We start from the raw sequence: 14960 nt of genomic DNA on the forward strand, positions 1-14960 counted from the left end.
AGAGACAGACGGAGAGAGGGGAGAGACAGACGGAGAGAGGGGAGAGACAGACGGAGAGAGGGGAGAGACAGACGGAGAGAGGGGAGAGACAGACGGAGAGAGGGGAGAGACAGACGGAGAGAGGGGAGAGACAGACGGAGAGAGGGGAGAGACAGACGGAGAGAGGGGAGAGACAGACGGAGAGAGGGGAGAGACAGACGGAGAGAGGGGAGAGACAGACGGAGAGAGGGGAGAGACAGACGGAGAGAGGGGAGAGACAGACGGAGAGAGGGGAGAGACAGACGGAGAGAGGGGAGAGACAGACGGAGAGAGGGGAGAGACAGACGGAGAGAGGGGAGAGACAGACGGAGAGAGGGGAGAGACAGACGGAGAGAGGGAGAGACAGACGGAGAGAGGGAGAGACAGACGGAGAGAGGGAGAGACAGACGGAGAGAGGGAGAGACAGACGGAGAGAGGGAGAGACAGACGGAGAGAGGGAGAGACAGACGGAGAGAGTGGGACACAGAGAGAGGGAGGGTGCACGCGGGGGACAGGCAGCGCCCGCAGACATCATTGGGGAGACGTAACAGGGAGACACAGCGAGAGACAGAATGGAGGAACACAACCAGACACAGATAGTTCAGAGCAGGACACAGACAATCTTCAGTCTCATGGACTTCACCCAAATCCATTTAATCAATGAGGAACGTTTCTCCCCAGCTCTAAAGGTAAATCAATCAAAACTCCCAAACCCAGCGACTTCAACCTTTCATGTTACTGACCCCTGACGGGGAGCCTTTCGTTAATGGTCTCTGCAGCCCACAAACCCTCTTATTGCAGTCATACACAGCACGGACAGGAACAGGACAGTTACTGCCTCACCCTCTCGATCCGTGTTTAACACATACCAGCAAACGATGAGGAGGACTGGTTCAACGTGTTGAAGGAAGCATGCTGCGCAGCCAGCTGGTGAAGTTTGGATAACTGTAAAGCAGGATGGAAAAACTTGTCAACCAAGGTTCAGCAAACGAAAGTAACATAGTCATGGCAGTGTGTATGGCTTTCCACCTTCTGTCCCATTCTCAAACATTCCCATCCTTGACCTGGCACCGTGCCTCCCAGAGAGTGGGGGGGGGGGGGGGGGGGTGGGTGGGGGAATGAGGGGGAGTGCCATGCCTCCCAGCAGAGTTGAGGGGCCGTGGGGAGGAGAGGGGGGTGGGTGACCACGCCGCCCAGCAGAGTGGGCTGGATGAGAGGGGATGGGACAACTGTGCCCGCCCAGTAGCGTCAGTTGGTGGTAGCAGGGGCAGGGATCAGATCTCAGTTTTTTTCCTGTGGGCATGGAATTGCGGCTGTGGTTCTCGGAGACATGCCAGAGATTGGGAAACTCTACCCTGCAACCTCTGCACCAATCCCAATTGAAACCAGTCTGGTCAGTTAGCCAGTTTGAACCGGTCTTATCCAGCAGTCTCCAGTAGAAGCTGCATGTGTCACCGGACAGAACTGGTTGTGAAATCACTAACCGAGTTATCTTAAACCGCTGCTTTGTGCTCACTAAGATGAAGGATATTCCCACTGTCAGATGCTCCCTCGACTCTACCTTCAGCCTGTAGCTGCAGAAGATGACTTCCTCCTTGGGCCATTTTGCTATCTCCCGTACCAGCCATTCCGTGGTCTCTCCGAGCCTTTTGCCAACCGAGGCCCGTTTTAATTGTGCCGCCGGGCTGAGACTGTCAAGATTCATTTCGCAAGAGACCCTTACAGCCAGAGGGGACTCCTATCCCAGGCTGGATTCCAACGCAGGCCCCAGAGGCCTTAAGGCTGGCAGCAGCTTGTTTGTTCGCTGGCGCTGCTGTAATTTGCATTCTCGGGGACTGTCCGTGGTTCAGAGAGAGCAGTCTCCCAGAGTCCGAATTAGAACAGCTCCGGTGTAAAAACAGTTCTTGTCCAATTCACTGCACCGCTCCATGTACTCAATAGAAATCTTTATTCAAACATGAAAACTCTGGACAAAGTGGCTTTACGTGGCCGAGAGCTCAGTTGTACAAGAAGGCTGTGATTTAATTCGACATGAGCCACGAGTGGCAGTGTGGGCCTGGGCCATTCACTCCTCAATGGGCAGCATTGTCTGAATTTCTCTCTCTCTGCCTCTTCTAAGTTTGCCGACTCATTCTGGATGGCAGAAGCTCAAGAGGCCCGTTGGCAGTGACTATTCGACCGTGGGGGAAGGCCATAATCCTGTCCTCACCCGAGCTCCACGCACACAGTCACTGGATAGCTCAGGAGCAAGAAATGCAGCTGATGTTCCTGCCAAAAGGTGGACTCCCCAGCTGAGAGCAGCTAACAAGACGGTGCCTGTAACCCCACACCGGCCATTGCCCCACTGAGCTGATGAGCAGGGAACCACCAGCGGGCACCATGCCAGCCTCTCCAAGCAGCCAGCAAGTTCCATTTCCAAATGGCACTGAGTTGGCGGCTGCAGGTACCAGCTCGATCGCCAACAGGGTCTGTCTGCCCATCACCAGGGGAAGCCCCCTGAGCATCACCAGGAAAGGACACTAGGTTGGTTGGGGGGGTGGGGAGAGGGGTCATTAAAAAGCACACTGCAGCACCCCCACCCCAATGGCTCAGTGTGTAAATACACCATCCGGGAAAGGGCCCTGCTGTGCTGGGCATCTGATTTCAGCCATGGGTGTAGTGAGAGGCCCTACAATTGGCCTCAGTGCCCCCTGCGCCCGGGAGGAAACAGTCAGCCAGATTCCCAACCACAACTGCGGTGTGACCGGACTTCTTCAAACATAGTCTTCTGTATAGCTAATAATTATTTGAATTTCACTTACATCTGGATGAGGGACTGCAAATTGACCCTGGACGGTGTAAGCCTGAAAGAGAATTTAAAGAATAAGGCTCTGTTTGAACATACGTCTCACTAACATGGAGAGGCTCAGCCTCCAGCCAGAATGAAGGAGCTTATGTTGGTCGTCACCGCTAGCAACCAACCCCCTAAAAACTTTACCTGAAAAACTGAGCCAAAGCTGACTTTTATTCCTCATAAGAAAAAAAAGAGATCCTAGGGCAGCTGTGGGACAAATAAAGGGCAAGAGATGTGGAGCCAAAACCACAGACAATATAGCACACGTCAGCAGTGGCTCAGTGGTCGCACGCTCACCTGAGTCAGGAGGTTGTGGGCTCAAGCCCTATTCCAGGGACTTGAGCATATAATCCAGGCTGACACTTCAGTGCAATACTGAGGGAGTGCGGCACTGTCGGAGGTGCCACCTTTCAGATGAGGCATTAAACCGAGGCCCCGTCTGCCCTCTCAGGTGGATGTAAAAGATCCCATGGCACTGTTCAAAGAGCAGGTGAGTTTTCCCCAGCGTCTTGGTCAATATTTATCCCTCAACCAACATCACTTAAACAAATGATCTGGTCATTATCACATTGCTGTTTGTGGGATCTTGCTGTGTGTAAATTGGCTGCAGTGTTTCCTACATTACAACAGTGACTACACTTCAAAAGTACTTCATTGGCTGTAAAGCACTTTGGGATGTCCTGAGGTGGTGAAGGGCGCTGTAGAAATGCAAGTTCTTTCTTTAATAACAGTGCAAAAAGTCTCTGTCTAGTAACTGGGCAACAGTTTGTGAATAATACAGTAGCAGGTTATAATGATGGGCTTTGATTTTGGAGGTGGCAGGGTGGGGGGTGGGGTGAGGGGCAAGGGGCAATAGGTTTTCCTCCAGTTCACTAAGATTAGTTAATAAGTGCGAGTCCAAAACAATGAAACCGGATTTATTCACACGCATTTCCCATTGGGATTAGAGTCTGGCGGAGAATGTAACCACGAGCTCCGCATTCAAGTGAGGGAGTCACAGCCCTTCGAATCGGTGAGCGTTAAGAGTTAGGGGCGTGTTAGAGAGAGGGTCTCAGTAAGTAGTGGTGGGGGGGGGGGGGGGGGGGGAGGAAAGAGAGGAGGAATTACGTCAGGGAGTGCATTAAAGTGACAGGACTCTTACAGAAAGCAGGAGAGTACAAGCACAGGGACCCGGCAAGTAATTTATATTTACAGAGGATAGAAAATTCAGCCGGAACAAAAACAGCATCCGAGAGAGCAGCAGCAGCTGCCGCAAATCCCATTAGCGAGTCAGCACTTAACTGACTTAATCCCTCATTCTAACCGGCCCGACTTCTCCAGCTCCCGTTTATTTTCAAAGAAAATGTGTCAAAAGTCGAGGAAAAAACACATCAATAAAAGACTCTCAACAGGAGTGAAGTGGCACGATACACAGACTGCTGACAAACAATTACATCCAAGCCCACCCACCGCACCTGCTGGCATAGGCTGCCTGGGCCCTGCTTTCACTCGGAGCAGCATACAGAGGGCTCAGAGAGATGATATCCCACGAACCAAGGCTCGATATTCGGCCACTGAGCATTCGGTGGCACCTTTATTCTCTGAAGACTAAAGGGAGTATCGGCGCAGGCCAGCGGGCTTGGTGCTGTGCGTGTGGGGGCAAGGGGCTGAGGTTCGATCCAGGGCCACCCATTCACCTTGGTGCTGGCTGAATTTGATTCTTCAACCGTGCAGATTAATAATTGAAAATTAAAGCCTGTGCTTTAACCCGGTTATTTAAAATGTTCACACCTCTACTAAAGTAATGGACAGGGATCATCACACAAGCACTTTCATCCCCCAAGTGCAAAAAAAATCCCTCCCCCGTCAAAAATGGAAGTTTCCTGGTCAAGTCCCAGGCTGGAGAGCCAGGACCATCGGTCACTCCAATCGGTCCGAGAGCCAGGACCATCGGTCACTCCAATCGGTCCGAGAGCCAGGACCATCGGTCACTCCAATCGGTCCGAGAGCCAGGACCATCGGTCACTCCAATCGGTCCGAGAGCCAGGACCATCGGTCACTCCAATCGGTCCGAGAGCCAGGACCATCGGTCACTCCAATCGGTCCGAGAGCCAGGACCATCGGTCACTCCAATCGGTCCGAGAGCCAGGACCATCGGTCACTCCAATCGGTCCGAGAGCCAGGACCATCGGTCACTCCAATCGGTCCGAGAGCCAGGACCATCGGTCACTCCAATCGGTCCGAGAGCCAGGACCATCGGTCACTCCAATCGGTCCGAGAGCCAGGACCATCGGTCACTCCAATCGGTCCGAGAGCCAGGACCATCGGTCACTCCAATCGGTCCGAGAGCCAGGACCATCGGTCACTCCAATCGGTCCGAGAGCCAGGACCATCGGTCACTCCAATCGGTCCGAGAGCCAGGACCATCGGTCACTCCAATCGGTCCGAGAGCCAGGACCATCGGTCACTCCAATCGGTCCGAGAGCCAGGACCATCGGTCACTCCAATCGGTCCGAGAGCCAGGACCATCGGTCACTCCAATCGGTCCGAGAGCCAGGACCATCGGTCACTCCAATCGGTCCGAGAGCCAGGACCATCGGTCACTCCAATCGGTCCGAGAGCCAGGACCATCGGTCACTCCAATCGGTCCGAGAGCCAGGACCATCGGTCACTCCAATCGGTCCGAGAGCCAGGACCATCGGTCACTCCAATCGGTCCGAGAGCCAGGACCATCGGTCACTCCAATCGGTCCGAGAGCCAGGACCATCGGTCACTCCAATCGGTCCGAGAGCCAGGACCATCGGTCACTCCAATCGGTCCGAGAGCCAGGACCATCGGTCACTCCAATCGGTCCGAGAGCCAGGACCATCGGTCACTCCAATCGGTCCGAGAGCCAGGACCATCGGTCACTCCAATCGGTCCGAGAGCCAGGACCATCGGTCACTCCAATCGGTCCGAGAGCCAGGACCATCGGTCACTCCAATCGGTCCGAGAGCCAGGACCATCGGTCACTCCAATCGGTCCGAGAGCCAGGACCATCGGTCACTCCAATCGGTCCGAGAGCCAGGACCATCGGTCACTCCAATCGGTCCGAGAGCCAGGACCATCGGTCACTCCAATCGGTCCGAGAGCCAGGACCATCGGTCACTCCAATCGGTCCGAGAGCCAGGACCATCGGTCACTCCAATCAGCCTCAGTGAGGAGTCAGGGTGATGGATCGAGAGATGGAACGGGCGGGATGATGTCATCTGCCCAGATCCCACCTCAATTGACCTGCCTCACTGTGCCCAATCGCCAAATTGCAGCAGAGCCAGCCCACCGGTGCATCGGCAAGGTGCCACAGCCATATCCACCCACCACCACCGCCTGGCTGAGTTTGGTGCCGCAGTAGCCTGTATCTATGACCTATTTACCTCATGGCATCTTAGACTCTCCTCTGTCCCTGGCAGCGCTGATGGTTTCCTCTCAAAGGGGGTCTGGATGCAGCAGAGGTCTCGATGTACGACTGGAGTGCAGGGTCCACCAATTCCCCAGAGCAGTGCCAGGACCCCTTCGAGTGGATCCCAATAGGCTCATACATTAAGAATGTGAATGAACACCTCACAGCTGGAGAATAACCCTGTGCCAATCGTGCTTACCTGCCCGCCAGAGAACACAACAGGTCCAGGCCCGAGGCTGGGACGGTAGGGAATGGTGGCGCCTTTGGGCGGAGACTGCACAAGACAAGAAACACAACGATTAGTACCAGAACACTGAACTCAGTGGAGAGAGAAATCGGTGACCTGCACAATGGGGCTTCAGAGTGACGAGGTGCAGGCCTCAGGCCTAGGTGACTCCCCATACTTTGACCTTCCAGACAGGGGCAGCCGGTAGAGGCCGGCTCCTTCCTGCACTGAAAAGCGAGGGAGGCTTGCGTCCTGCAGCACTGAACTGCTTCAGCCATGTCTAGTACAAGCAGAGCTCAGGAGATTCAGGCTCCTGTTGCTGAAGCTGATTTTGTCCCAAAGACCTGCTTTATCTTAGCAAGGAACTCTCTAGAAAGACAACAGCTCAAGTATTCTTCCCACGTCCGGCGAGGCTCTGCACCGAATGCAAAAGCAGCTCATTTGAGGAGGCTCCTTTCCTACCTCTGGCCTCCAACCCCTCTCATTTCATCATAACCTTCTCTCTCTCTGTTACTCACACCATGTTCTGAATTTTCCTCTCATTCACCCCAAGGTGAAATAGAATCCCACCTGAACTCCCTCGTCGCATCGTCTCCTACTCTATCACATTCTTTCCCAGCAGCTCAAAACTGCGTCCCTCCTCCCCTCCCCCAGCCGTCCCTCCCTCATCCATCCATCCCTCCTCCCCTCCCTCATCCATCCATCCTTGCCTCCTCCCTTCCCTCCCTCCCCCATCCTTGCCTCCTTCCCTCATCCAGCCTTTCCTCCTACATTGCCCCAACAAACACTCCGATGCGGGTTAGATGCAGAGTATACCTCCCTCTACACTATCCCATAGGGCAGGTACAAATCTCAGAACTGTATCTCATTCCTCAAGGCTTCCTATCCCACAAAATTTGTCATCTCCAAACACAAGGCACTCGGCTCTCCACACCTCCATGAAGACTGCCCCCGGGTGACCCTCACTGTCCAATCAGAGCTGCAGCTACTGTTAACTGCTCTTTGTTTTCCCGTTTTCTGCCAACTCCAGTCTCCAGCCAGAAGGACGGTTTTGAACTAGCGTTGATCTCTCACAATCCAAAGACATGCTCTTACCTCCAGAATGACTGCACAGATCTGCCTGATGCACTGGATGATGGCGTCCTGGGTCCCAGAGATGGTGACTGCACGCTCAGTCGAGTTTGGCAGCAAGTCTCCAGCTACCTGCACCTGAGCTCCAGTGGACTGCAGGAAATGCAAAATATAAGAAAATGGAGCTGCTTTTATTGGTTTAAACAGCTCAACATGAATACCAACCAATCACATCATCTGGTTCGGGAAATCTTGTATTGTGCCCCCGACTGGGGGACGGGACCCGGGGGGGGGGGGGGGTGAGAGCTCGCGCCTCGACCGGGGGGCGGGACCCGGGGGACGGGACCAGGGGCCGAGAGCTTGTGCCTCGACTGGGGGACGGGACGGGGGGGCGCGAGAGCTCATGCCTCGACTGGGGGACGGAACCCGGAGGGGGGGGGCGCGAGAGCTCGTGCCTCGACTGGGGGACGGGACCCGGGGGGGGAAGAGAGCTCGTGCCCCGACTGGGGGACGGGCCCCGGGGTCAAACCCTCCACTTTCCCAGTATCACAGAACAGAATTATTTTTATTGATCGATGAGTCATTAAATGGTAGGGACCAGCAGGAGCCTGGTTTGATGCTCCTACATCGTGCTGCTTTGCACTCATTGTTCCCTGATATACAGAGTTCCTGATCTCAGCCCTGCCGAGTGGAGAACGGACACCACCTGGTGGGGAAGGAGTTGAAATTACCTGGCCCCTTTCCCCAGCAACCTGCGAGCGGGAGTATGCAGCATTGTGCTGATGCAGGTGGTGCCCAATCCCATGGAGACAGGTCTGTTCGATACCTGGTTATGGTTGGCCATTGCATTAGTTACTGTGCAGTGGACTAGCATTACTAATGCCATTTCACTATAGTTGCTTTGACTGTTGAAAGCTATGGCTAAGAGCCCCCACAGCTGCACCCCCCCCCCCCCCCCAATCCATCCCAGACCTCCCTGCAGTCGGTGACTGAACTCCTCGCCAAATAACTCACCTCTCGGATCTCCTTGATCTTCGACCCTCCTTTCCCTATCAGCGAGCCACACTGACTGGCAGGGATTACCAGGCGTAGTGTAACAGGAGGCTTGCTCCTCGCAGCATCACTCATGCTCGACGTACTGAGGTCCTGGAACCAAAGGACAGACAGGACCGTCACACTGTACCGTGTCATCAACAATGGCTCTGAGCCACTGAAGAAAGGGGGGAAAAAAAGGGAGGAAGGCACGGAGGAAAGGAAAGGGAGGAAAGAAGAAAAAAAACTTACACTTAATTAATGTATAAAAACATCACGAGGTGCTTCATGGAGCTGGAAGGAAAAATGCCGAGACAAAGGAGGAGCTATTCCAAGAGGTGACCAAAAGCTTGGTAGTTTAAGGAGCATTGTAGAGGAAGTTAAGGAGGGAATTCCACAGTGAGCAACCTAGGCAGTTAAAGGCACAGCATCTAACAGTGGAGCGAAGAGACGGGGGTCAGAGGAACAGAGAGCACAGGGGAGGTTACAGAGGGAGGGAGGGACAAAGATGAGAATTTTAAATTTGAGGCTCTGGGGGACTGGGAGCCAAAGTAGGTCAGTGAATCAAACTGTAGTACCCCTTTCGTCATTAGAGCTGAGATCATCTAACTGCCCAGGAATCAAACCTCGGACCTTCAAATCTATATAAGTCAGCTATTCACTGCCATAACCAACTGAGCTTTGAGGTGAGGAGCTTTACTCTGTATCTAACCCGTGCTGTACCTGCCCTGGGAGTGTTTGATGGGACAGTGTAGAGGGAGCTTTACTCTGTATCTAACCCGTGCTGTATCTGCCCTGGGAGTATTTGATGGGACAGTGTAGAGGGAGCTTTACTCTGTATCGAACCCGTGCTGTATCTGCCCTGGGAGTGTTTGATGGGACAGTGTCGAGGGAGCTTTACTCTGTATCTAACCCGTGCTGTACCTGCCCTGGGAGTATTTGATGGGACAGTGTCGAGGGAGCTTTACTCTGTATCTAACCCGTGCTGTATCTGCCCTGGGAGTGTTTGATGGGACAGTGTAGAGGGAGCTTTACTCTGTATCTAACCCGTGCTGTATCTGCCCTGGGAGTGTTTGATGGGACAGTGTAGAGGGAGCTTTACTCTATAAAACCCATGCTGTATCTGCCCTGGAGTGCTGGGACATGACTGTACCTGCGATATGGATGAGTGCAGAAACAAGCACCAGCAGTCCTCAGCTTTTGACCACAAACAACAAAAAAGAAATCAGCGACATTTTCAAAGCTGTAGTTCACCTTGTGAGATTCCTCGAGAGAAAAGAGGAATCAAAATGAGAGAACTGAAGGATTTTGTGCGTTTCATGTGCAAACTGCTTCTCGCTTTGCTCTCATTCCCAAGTGTTTCCCTGGAGAAGCTGACAAGCCCACATTTCCCCCCCCGACCCAGGTCGTGCTGCATGTCTCTCGAGACACATACCTCTTCGAGTTTGCCTGTGATCATCGTGAACGCTTTGAAGACGGCCTCCATCGAACCAGTGATTGTGATGATGCGTTCGGGGCAGGAGCCCTCAGACACATTGATACGGGCGCTGCTCTGAAGAAAGGAAACAGAAAGCAACTACCTGGTTACACAGAGAAAGGCGAGCAATATCTCTAGATAAACCACCCGAACCCCTCGATTAGACTCCAGCCTGTAACTCACTCCCAGGTATCCATTATTCTATATATAAACCACCCGAACCCCTCGATTAGGGCTAGAGGCCAAGTTCTGAAGGACGTAGCTACTAGGCTGGGTCTACGTCAGGTGGTGAGGGAACATGGGGGTAACCTACTTGGCCCTGTCCCCACCAACGTACCTGTTGCAGATACGTCTGTCCATGGGAGCACCGGCAGGATTGACCAGCACACAGTTCTTGTGAAAGGCTCATCACCATGGTGTTGTGTGGCACTGCCACCACGCTATGTGGGACAGGCCAAAGGACAGATCTAGCAGCCCAGAACTGCGCATCCATTGGGTGCTGTGGTACCATCAGCGGCAGCAGAATTGTATTCCACCACAATCCGTGACCGCGTGGCCCTGGGCCATTAGTGGGGCTCCAGTCCCCGTGACTATAGTGAACATGCAAAGACTGGAAACCTGACAACTCACCTCCTCCCGCATTCTCTTTATCGTGTCGCCTTTCTGAAAAATAAAGAATTTAAACAACAAATGAAATCACTGAAATAGCCCAAGGGGGCAAGAAATTAATCTGCTCTGTAATAGTAGAGGAGATGGGTACTCACCTTCCCAATGATACTGCCAACCTCCTGTGAGGGGAAAGAAGGAGAAAAGCAGTTAACAGATTGTAGATTCAATGTCTGAGGCCCATCCCTAGTTGCCCTGGTTTGGGTCTGTGATTCTGTGCGGCGACCGGGACCGAGCCTCGGGGGGGGGGGGGGGGGGGGGGACGGACGCGCGGCGACCGGGACCAAGCCCCAGGGGGAGGGGACGCGCGGCGACCGGGACCAAGCCCCAGGGGGAGGGGACGCGCGGCGACCGGGACCAAGCCCCAGGGGGAGGGGACGCGCGGCGACCGGGACCAAGCCCCAGGGGGAGGGGACGCGCGGCGACCGGGACCAAGCCCCGGTGGGGGGGAACGCATGGCGACCGGGACTGAGCGCAGGGCAGAGCCACAGTGATCAGGATTTTTAAAAAATTCATTCTCGGGATGTGGGCATCGCTGGCATTTACTGCCCATCCCTAGATGTCCCCGAGAAGGTGGCGTTGCCTCTTCATGAGCCGCTGGTAGTGGTTTTCATACAACGGAGTAGCTCACTAGGCCACTTCAGAGGCAGTTCAGAGTCAACCACATTGGTGTGGGACTGGAGTCACGTATAGGCCTGACTGGGTAAGGACGACAGTAAAGGACATTAGTAAACCAGTTGGGTTTTTAACGACAATCCGACAGCTTCAGTCACTTTCCTGGTACCAGCTTTGTATTTCCAGATTTCTTAAATTGAATTGAAATTCTCAAACTACCATGGTGGGATCTGAACACTTGCTCTCTGCTTTACTAGTCCAGTAACACCCACAATGCCACCACACCCATGACCTGGATACGGAGTGCTCTTGGCTGGTTTATGAAAGGCATTCAGAGCCCACATCAAGTGCCCACCCAGTGACGATGGTGGGGAGTCTAGGAATGGCGTTGGGGGCTAAAGGTAAATAGGGGTAAGAGTGCCTGTGGACTCTGGGTGTGTTTGGCAGCTCCTCAGTCATGTACCTTGCCATGCATGAGCAGTCGGAGCGTCAGCGTAACATGCAGCCCTCCATCGGAACTATAGTCGGAATGATCCATCGTCGTCTGCACCTCAGTGTCAGCGGACATCAAACTGTCACTAAACATGGAGAAAATCTGTAATCTGAAGAGAGACAACATTGACTTAAAAAAAGGCACTGGACATGAAAAATCCAAATGGAGCAGAATTAATAGAGGGGGAGGGGAGGGGAGGGGGGTTTGGAAAGGCGACTCTCCCTGCCCCCCCCCACCCTAAATCCCGAAACCAAGAGTGTGTGAACTCAGGCACTTTCAATGCTCGTATGTTGGCACGAGGAGATTCCTCGGGTCGCGATGCCAGCGTCCATGCCTGTATTGCATCCAATCCACCAGTTCAGAACCCACCAGAATTTGCAGGGTCCACCGGAGAGGGCGCCTAATTTGCACCGGGGTGGGGGTGTTGCCCACATTCCTCTGTTGTGGGTAAATCTCTGGGTAAGGATAAGTGTGCAAACATCCAGAGGTGATTCTAAAGCTTCGCAGTTCACTAGCTGAACTGTAGCTTAATTCTAGTCACCTCTGCACAAATATAAAACAGACAACTATTGGAAAAGGTGAGCGGAGAAGCAAGACTGTCCCCCCCCCACTCCCCTTCCCCGTAGGAACAGGAGGAGGCCATTCAGCCCCTCGAGCCCGCTCTGCCATTCAATGTGATCAAGACTGATCTGTACCTCAACTCCATATCCCTCGATACCCTCACCCAACAAAAAACCATCACTCTCACTCTTGAAAGCTCCAATTGTCCCAGCATCGTGTAAATGAGCAAAAGGTTTGAAAACTCAAGCTTTATAGTCCAGAGAAGAGTTAAGGGGACCTTGGAACTCACGTAAGGCATTAAATGGGATCAATGAAGCAATCCCAGAATATTTCAAATCAAGTCAGGAAATTAGGAGCAAAGGGTGCAAATTTAAAATGACTAAACTGAGCGTAAAGATTTTCAGCACAGGAGCAGGCCATTCAACCCAACAGGCTGATGTTACACACAAGCCTCCTCCAACCTTGCTTCTCCAAAGAGTGAGGCATGTTTGGAACAATCCTTTGGCTAGGTAGTAAACACAAACATTAAGGCCATTAAAATACAACTGGGTATCGAAACAGACAGCTAATGTACAGGGTGGGGCGGGGGCGGGGAGCATATGGGCTTTCACAGGCCGCATAGACTTCACTCATCCCTGACTTTCCTCCTGTTCGCACTGACTGAATGTTGTCCATGGTAATAACCTGAATAATTTAATTACAGCTCTGCTCCTGCACCTCTGACCTCTACAAGGGGGAAGCAAATATGACAAGTGTTGGGCCAGGTATCCCCTATACGAGAGTGAAGCCTATATCCTTCCTCGCTGCTGTCCTCAAACCAATTGATGGACTCACCAAGGAGCACGTACATGGCTGGGTGAAGTCTGGCAATACACATTTTGTTGCATGCATGCAAAAAGAAAAATATCCTGATCATAGAAATAGATGGAATCATCGAATCGGTCCCAGTCCCCTGCTCATAAGAACATAGGAACAGGAGTAGGCCATTCAGCCCCTCGTGCCTGCTCCACCATTTGATAAGATCATGGCTGATCTGTGATCTAACTCCATATACCTGCCTTTGGCCCATATCCCTTAATACCTTTATCTGCCAAAAAACTATCTATCTCAGATTTAAATTTAGCAATTGAGCTAGTATCAATTGCCGTTTGCGGAAGAGAGTTCCAAACTTCTACCACCCTTTGTGTGTAGAAATGTTTTCTAATCTCACTCCTGAAAGGTCTGGCTCTAATTTTTAGACTGTGCCCCCTACTCCTAAAATCTCCAACCAGCGGAAATAGTTTCTCTCTATCCACCCTATCTGTTCCCCTTAATATCTTATAAACTTCGATCAGATCACCCCTTAACCTTCGAAACTCCAAAGAATGCAACCCCAATTTGTGTAATCTCTCCTTGTAACTTAACCCTTGAAGTCCGGGTATCATTCTAGTAAACCTACGCTGCACTCCCTCCAAGGCCAATATGTCCTTCCGAAGGTGCGGTGCCCAGAACTGCTCACAGTACTCCAGGTGCGGTCTAACCAGGGTTTTGTATAGCTGCAGCATAACTTCTGCCCCCTTGTACTCCAGTCCTCTAGATATAAAGGCCAGCATTCCCCTTAGCTCTGTAAATTTTTACTTATTAAGTATTTACCCAATTCCTTTTTGAAAGTTACTACTGAATCTGCTTCCAACACCCTGTCAGGCAGCGCATTCCCGATAACAACTCGTTGCGCAAAAAAAAAAATCTCCTCTCCTGATTCTTTTGCCAATTATTACCAACCTCCTGCCAGTGGAAACAGTTTCTCCCCATCGACTCTATCAAAACCCTTCATCATTTGAACACCTCTATTAAATCTGACAGGCGTGACCATTAAACTCCCAAAAACAGGTATAGACAGGGCCCGTGTGTATGCCCAGGGTCACTAATCAGTGTTTACACTGCCCAGAATAACATTAGTCTAACACTTCGAACCAGGCCCTAAGGTTTCAGACAGCACTGGCTGTTAGTTTAGGGGACGGTACAAGCATTGGGAACAGCTGGACAGGCCTTCTGCCTTTTGATCTCTCTCAGCTGTCCGGCACACTGCCCGTTACCAGAATCTCCAGCTTATTTTAACACGGCCGATGACAGACAGGTCGCTGGGAGGTAACCCTGTTCCCTTCATATTGAAATCAAACTTCCAGATATATCTGCACCAAGTGATGGACAACCCAAACAGATTTGACAGCATTCCCACCATTGGCTTGGCTCAGTGGGTAGCACACTCGCCTCTGAGTCAGAAGGTTGTGTGGGTTCAATTCCCACACCACAGACTTGAGCACATAATCCAGGCTGACACTCCAGCGCAGTACCGAGGGAGTGCTGCACTGTCGGAGGTGCCGTCTTTTGTGAACTTAAAAAAATTGCATGGCACTATTCGAAGAAGAGCAGGGAAGTTCTTCCCAGTGTCCTGGCCAAATATTTATCACTCAATCAACATCACTTAACAGATTAGCTGGTCTTCTGTCTTATTTAAAATTCATTTTCTGGATATGGGCGCAGCTGGCACGGCCGGCATTTATTGCCCAA

The 14960-nt window shown here is 52.4% G+C and overlaps 1 protein-coding gene across 2 annotated transcripts in view; it reads right to left on the bottom strand.

The window, feature by feature from the left end:
- The window catches only part of pcbp4 (poly(rC) binding protein 4), a 50636-nt gene that overhangs the window by 13758 nt on the left and 21918 nt on the right, over window positions 1-14960 (bottom strand). For both annotated transcript variants that reach the window (XM_067978076.1, XM_067978075.1), the window contains exons 2-10: window positions 11820-11958; window positions 10840-10863; window positions 10706-10738; window positions 10034-10150; window positions 8581-8712; window positions 7591-7719; window positions 6469-6543; window positions 2820-2861; window positions 888-963 (exon numbers count right to left, since the gene is read on the bottom strand). In XM_067978076.1, coding sequence (XP_067834177.1) covers window positions 888-963; window positions 2820-2861; window positions 6469-6543; window positions 7591-7719; window positions 8581-8712; window positions 10034-10150; window positions 10706-10738; window positions 10840-10863; window positions 11820-11942 — 751 coding nt within the window. In that variant the 5' untranslated portion in view covers window positions 11943-11958. The remainder of the gene's footprint in view (window positions 1-887; window positions 964-2819; window positions 2862-6468; window positions 6544-7590; window positions 7720-8580; window positions 8713-10033; window positions 10151-10705; window positions 10739-10839; window positions 10864-11819; window positions 11959-14960) is intronic.

The sequence above is a fragment of the Heptranchias perlo genome, unplaced genomic scaffold (assembly GCF_035084215.1).
Source record: "Heptranchias perlo isolate sHepPer1 unplaced genomic scaffold, sHepPer1.hap1 HAP1_SCAFFOLD_219, whole genome shotgun sequence".
NCBI classification, from domain to species: Eukaryota; Metazoa; Chordata; class Chondrichthyes; order Hexanchiformes; family Hexanchidae; genus Heptranchias; species Heptranchias perlo.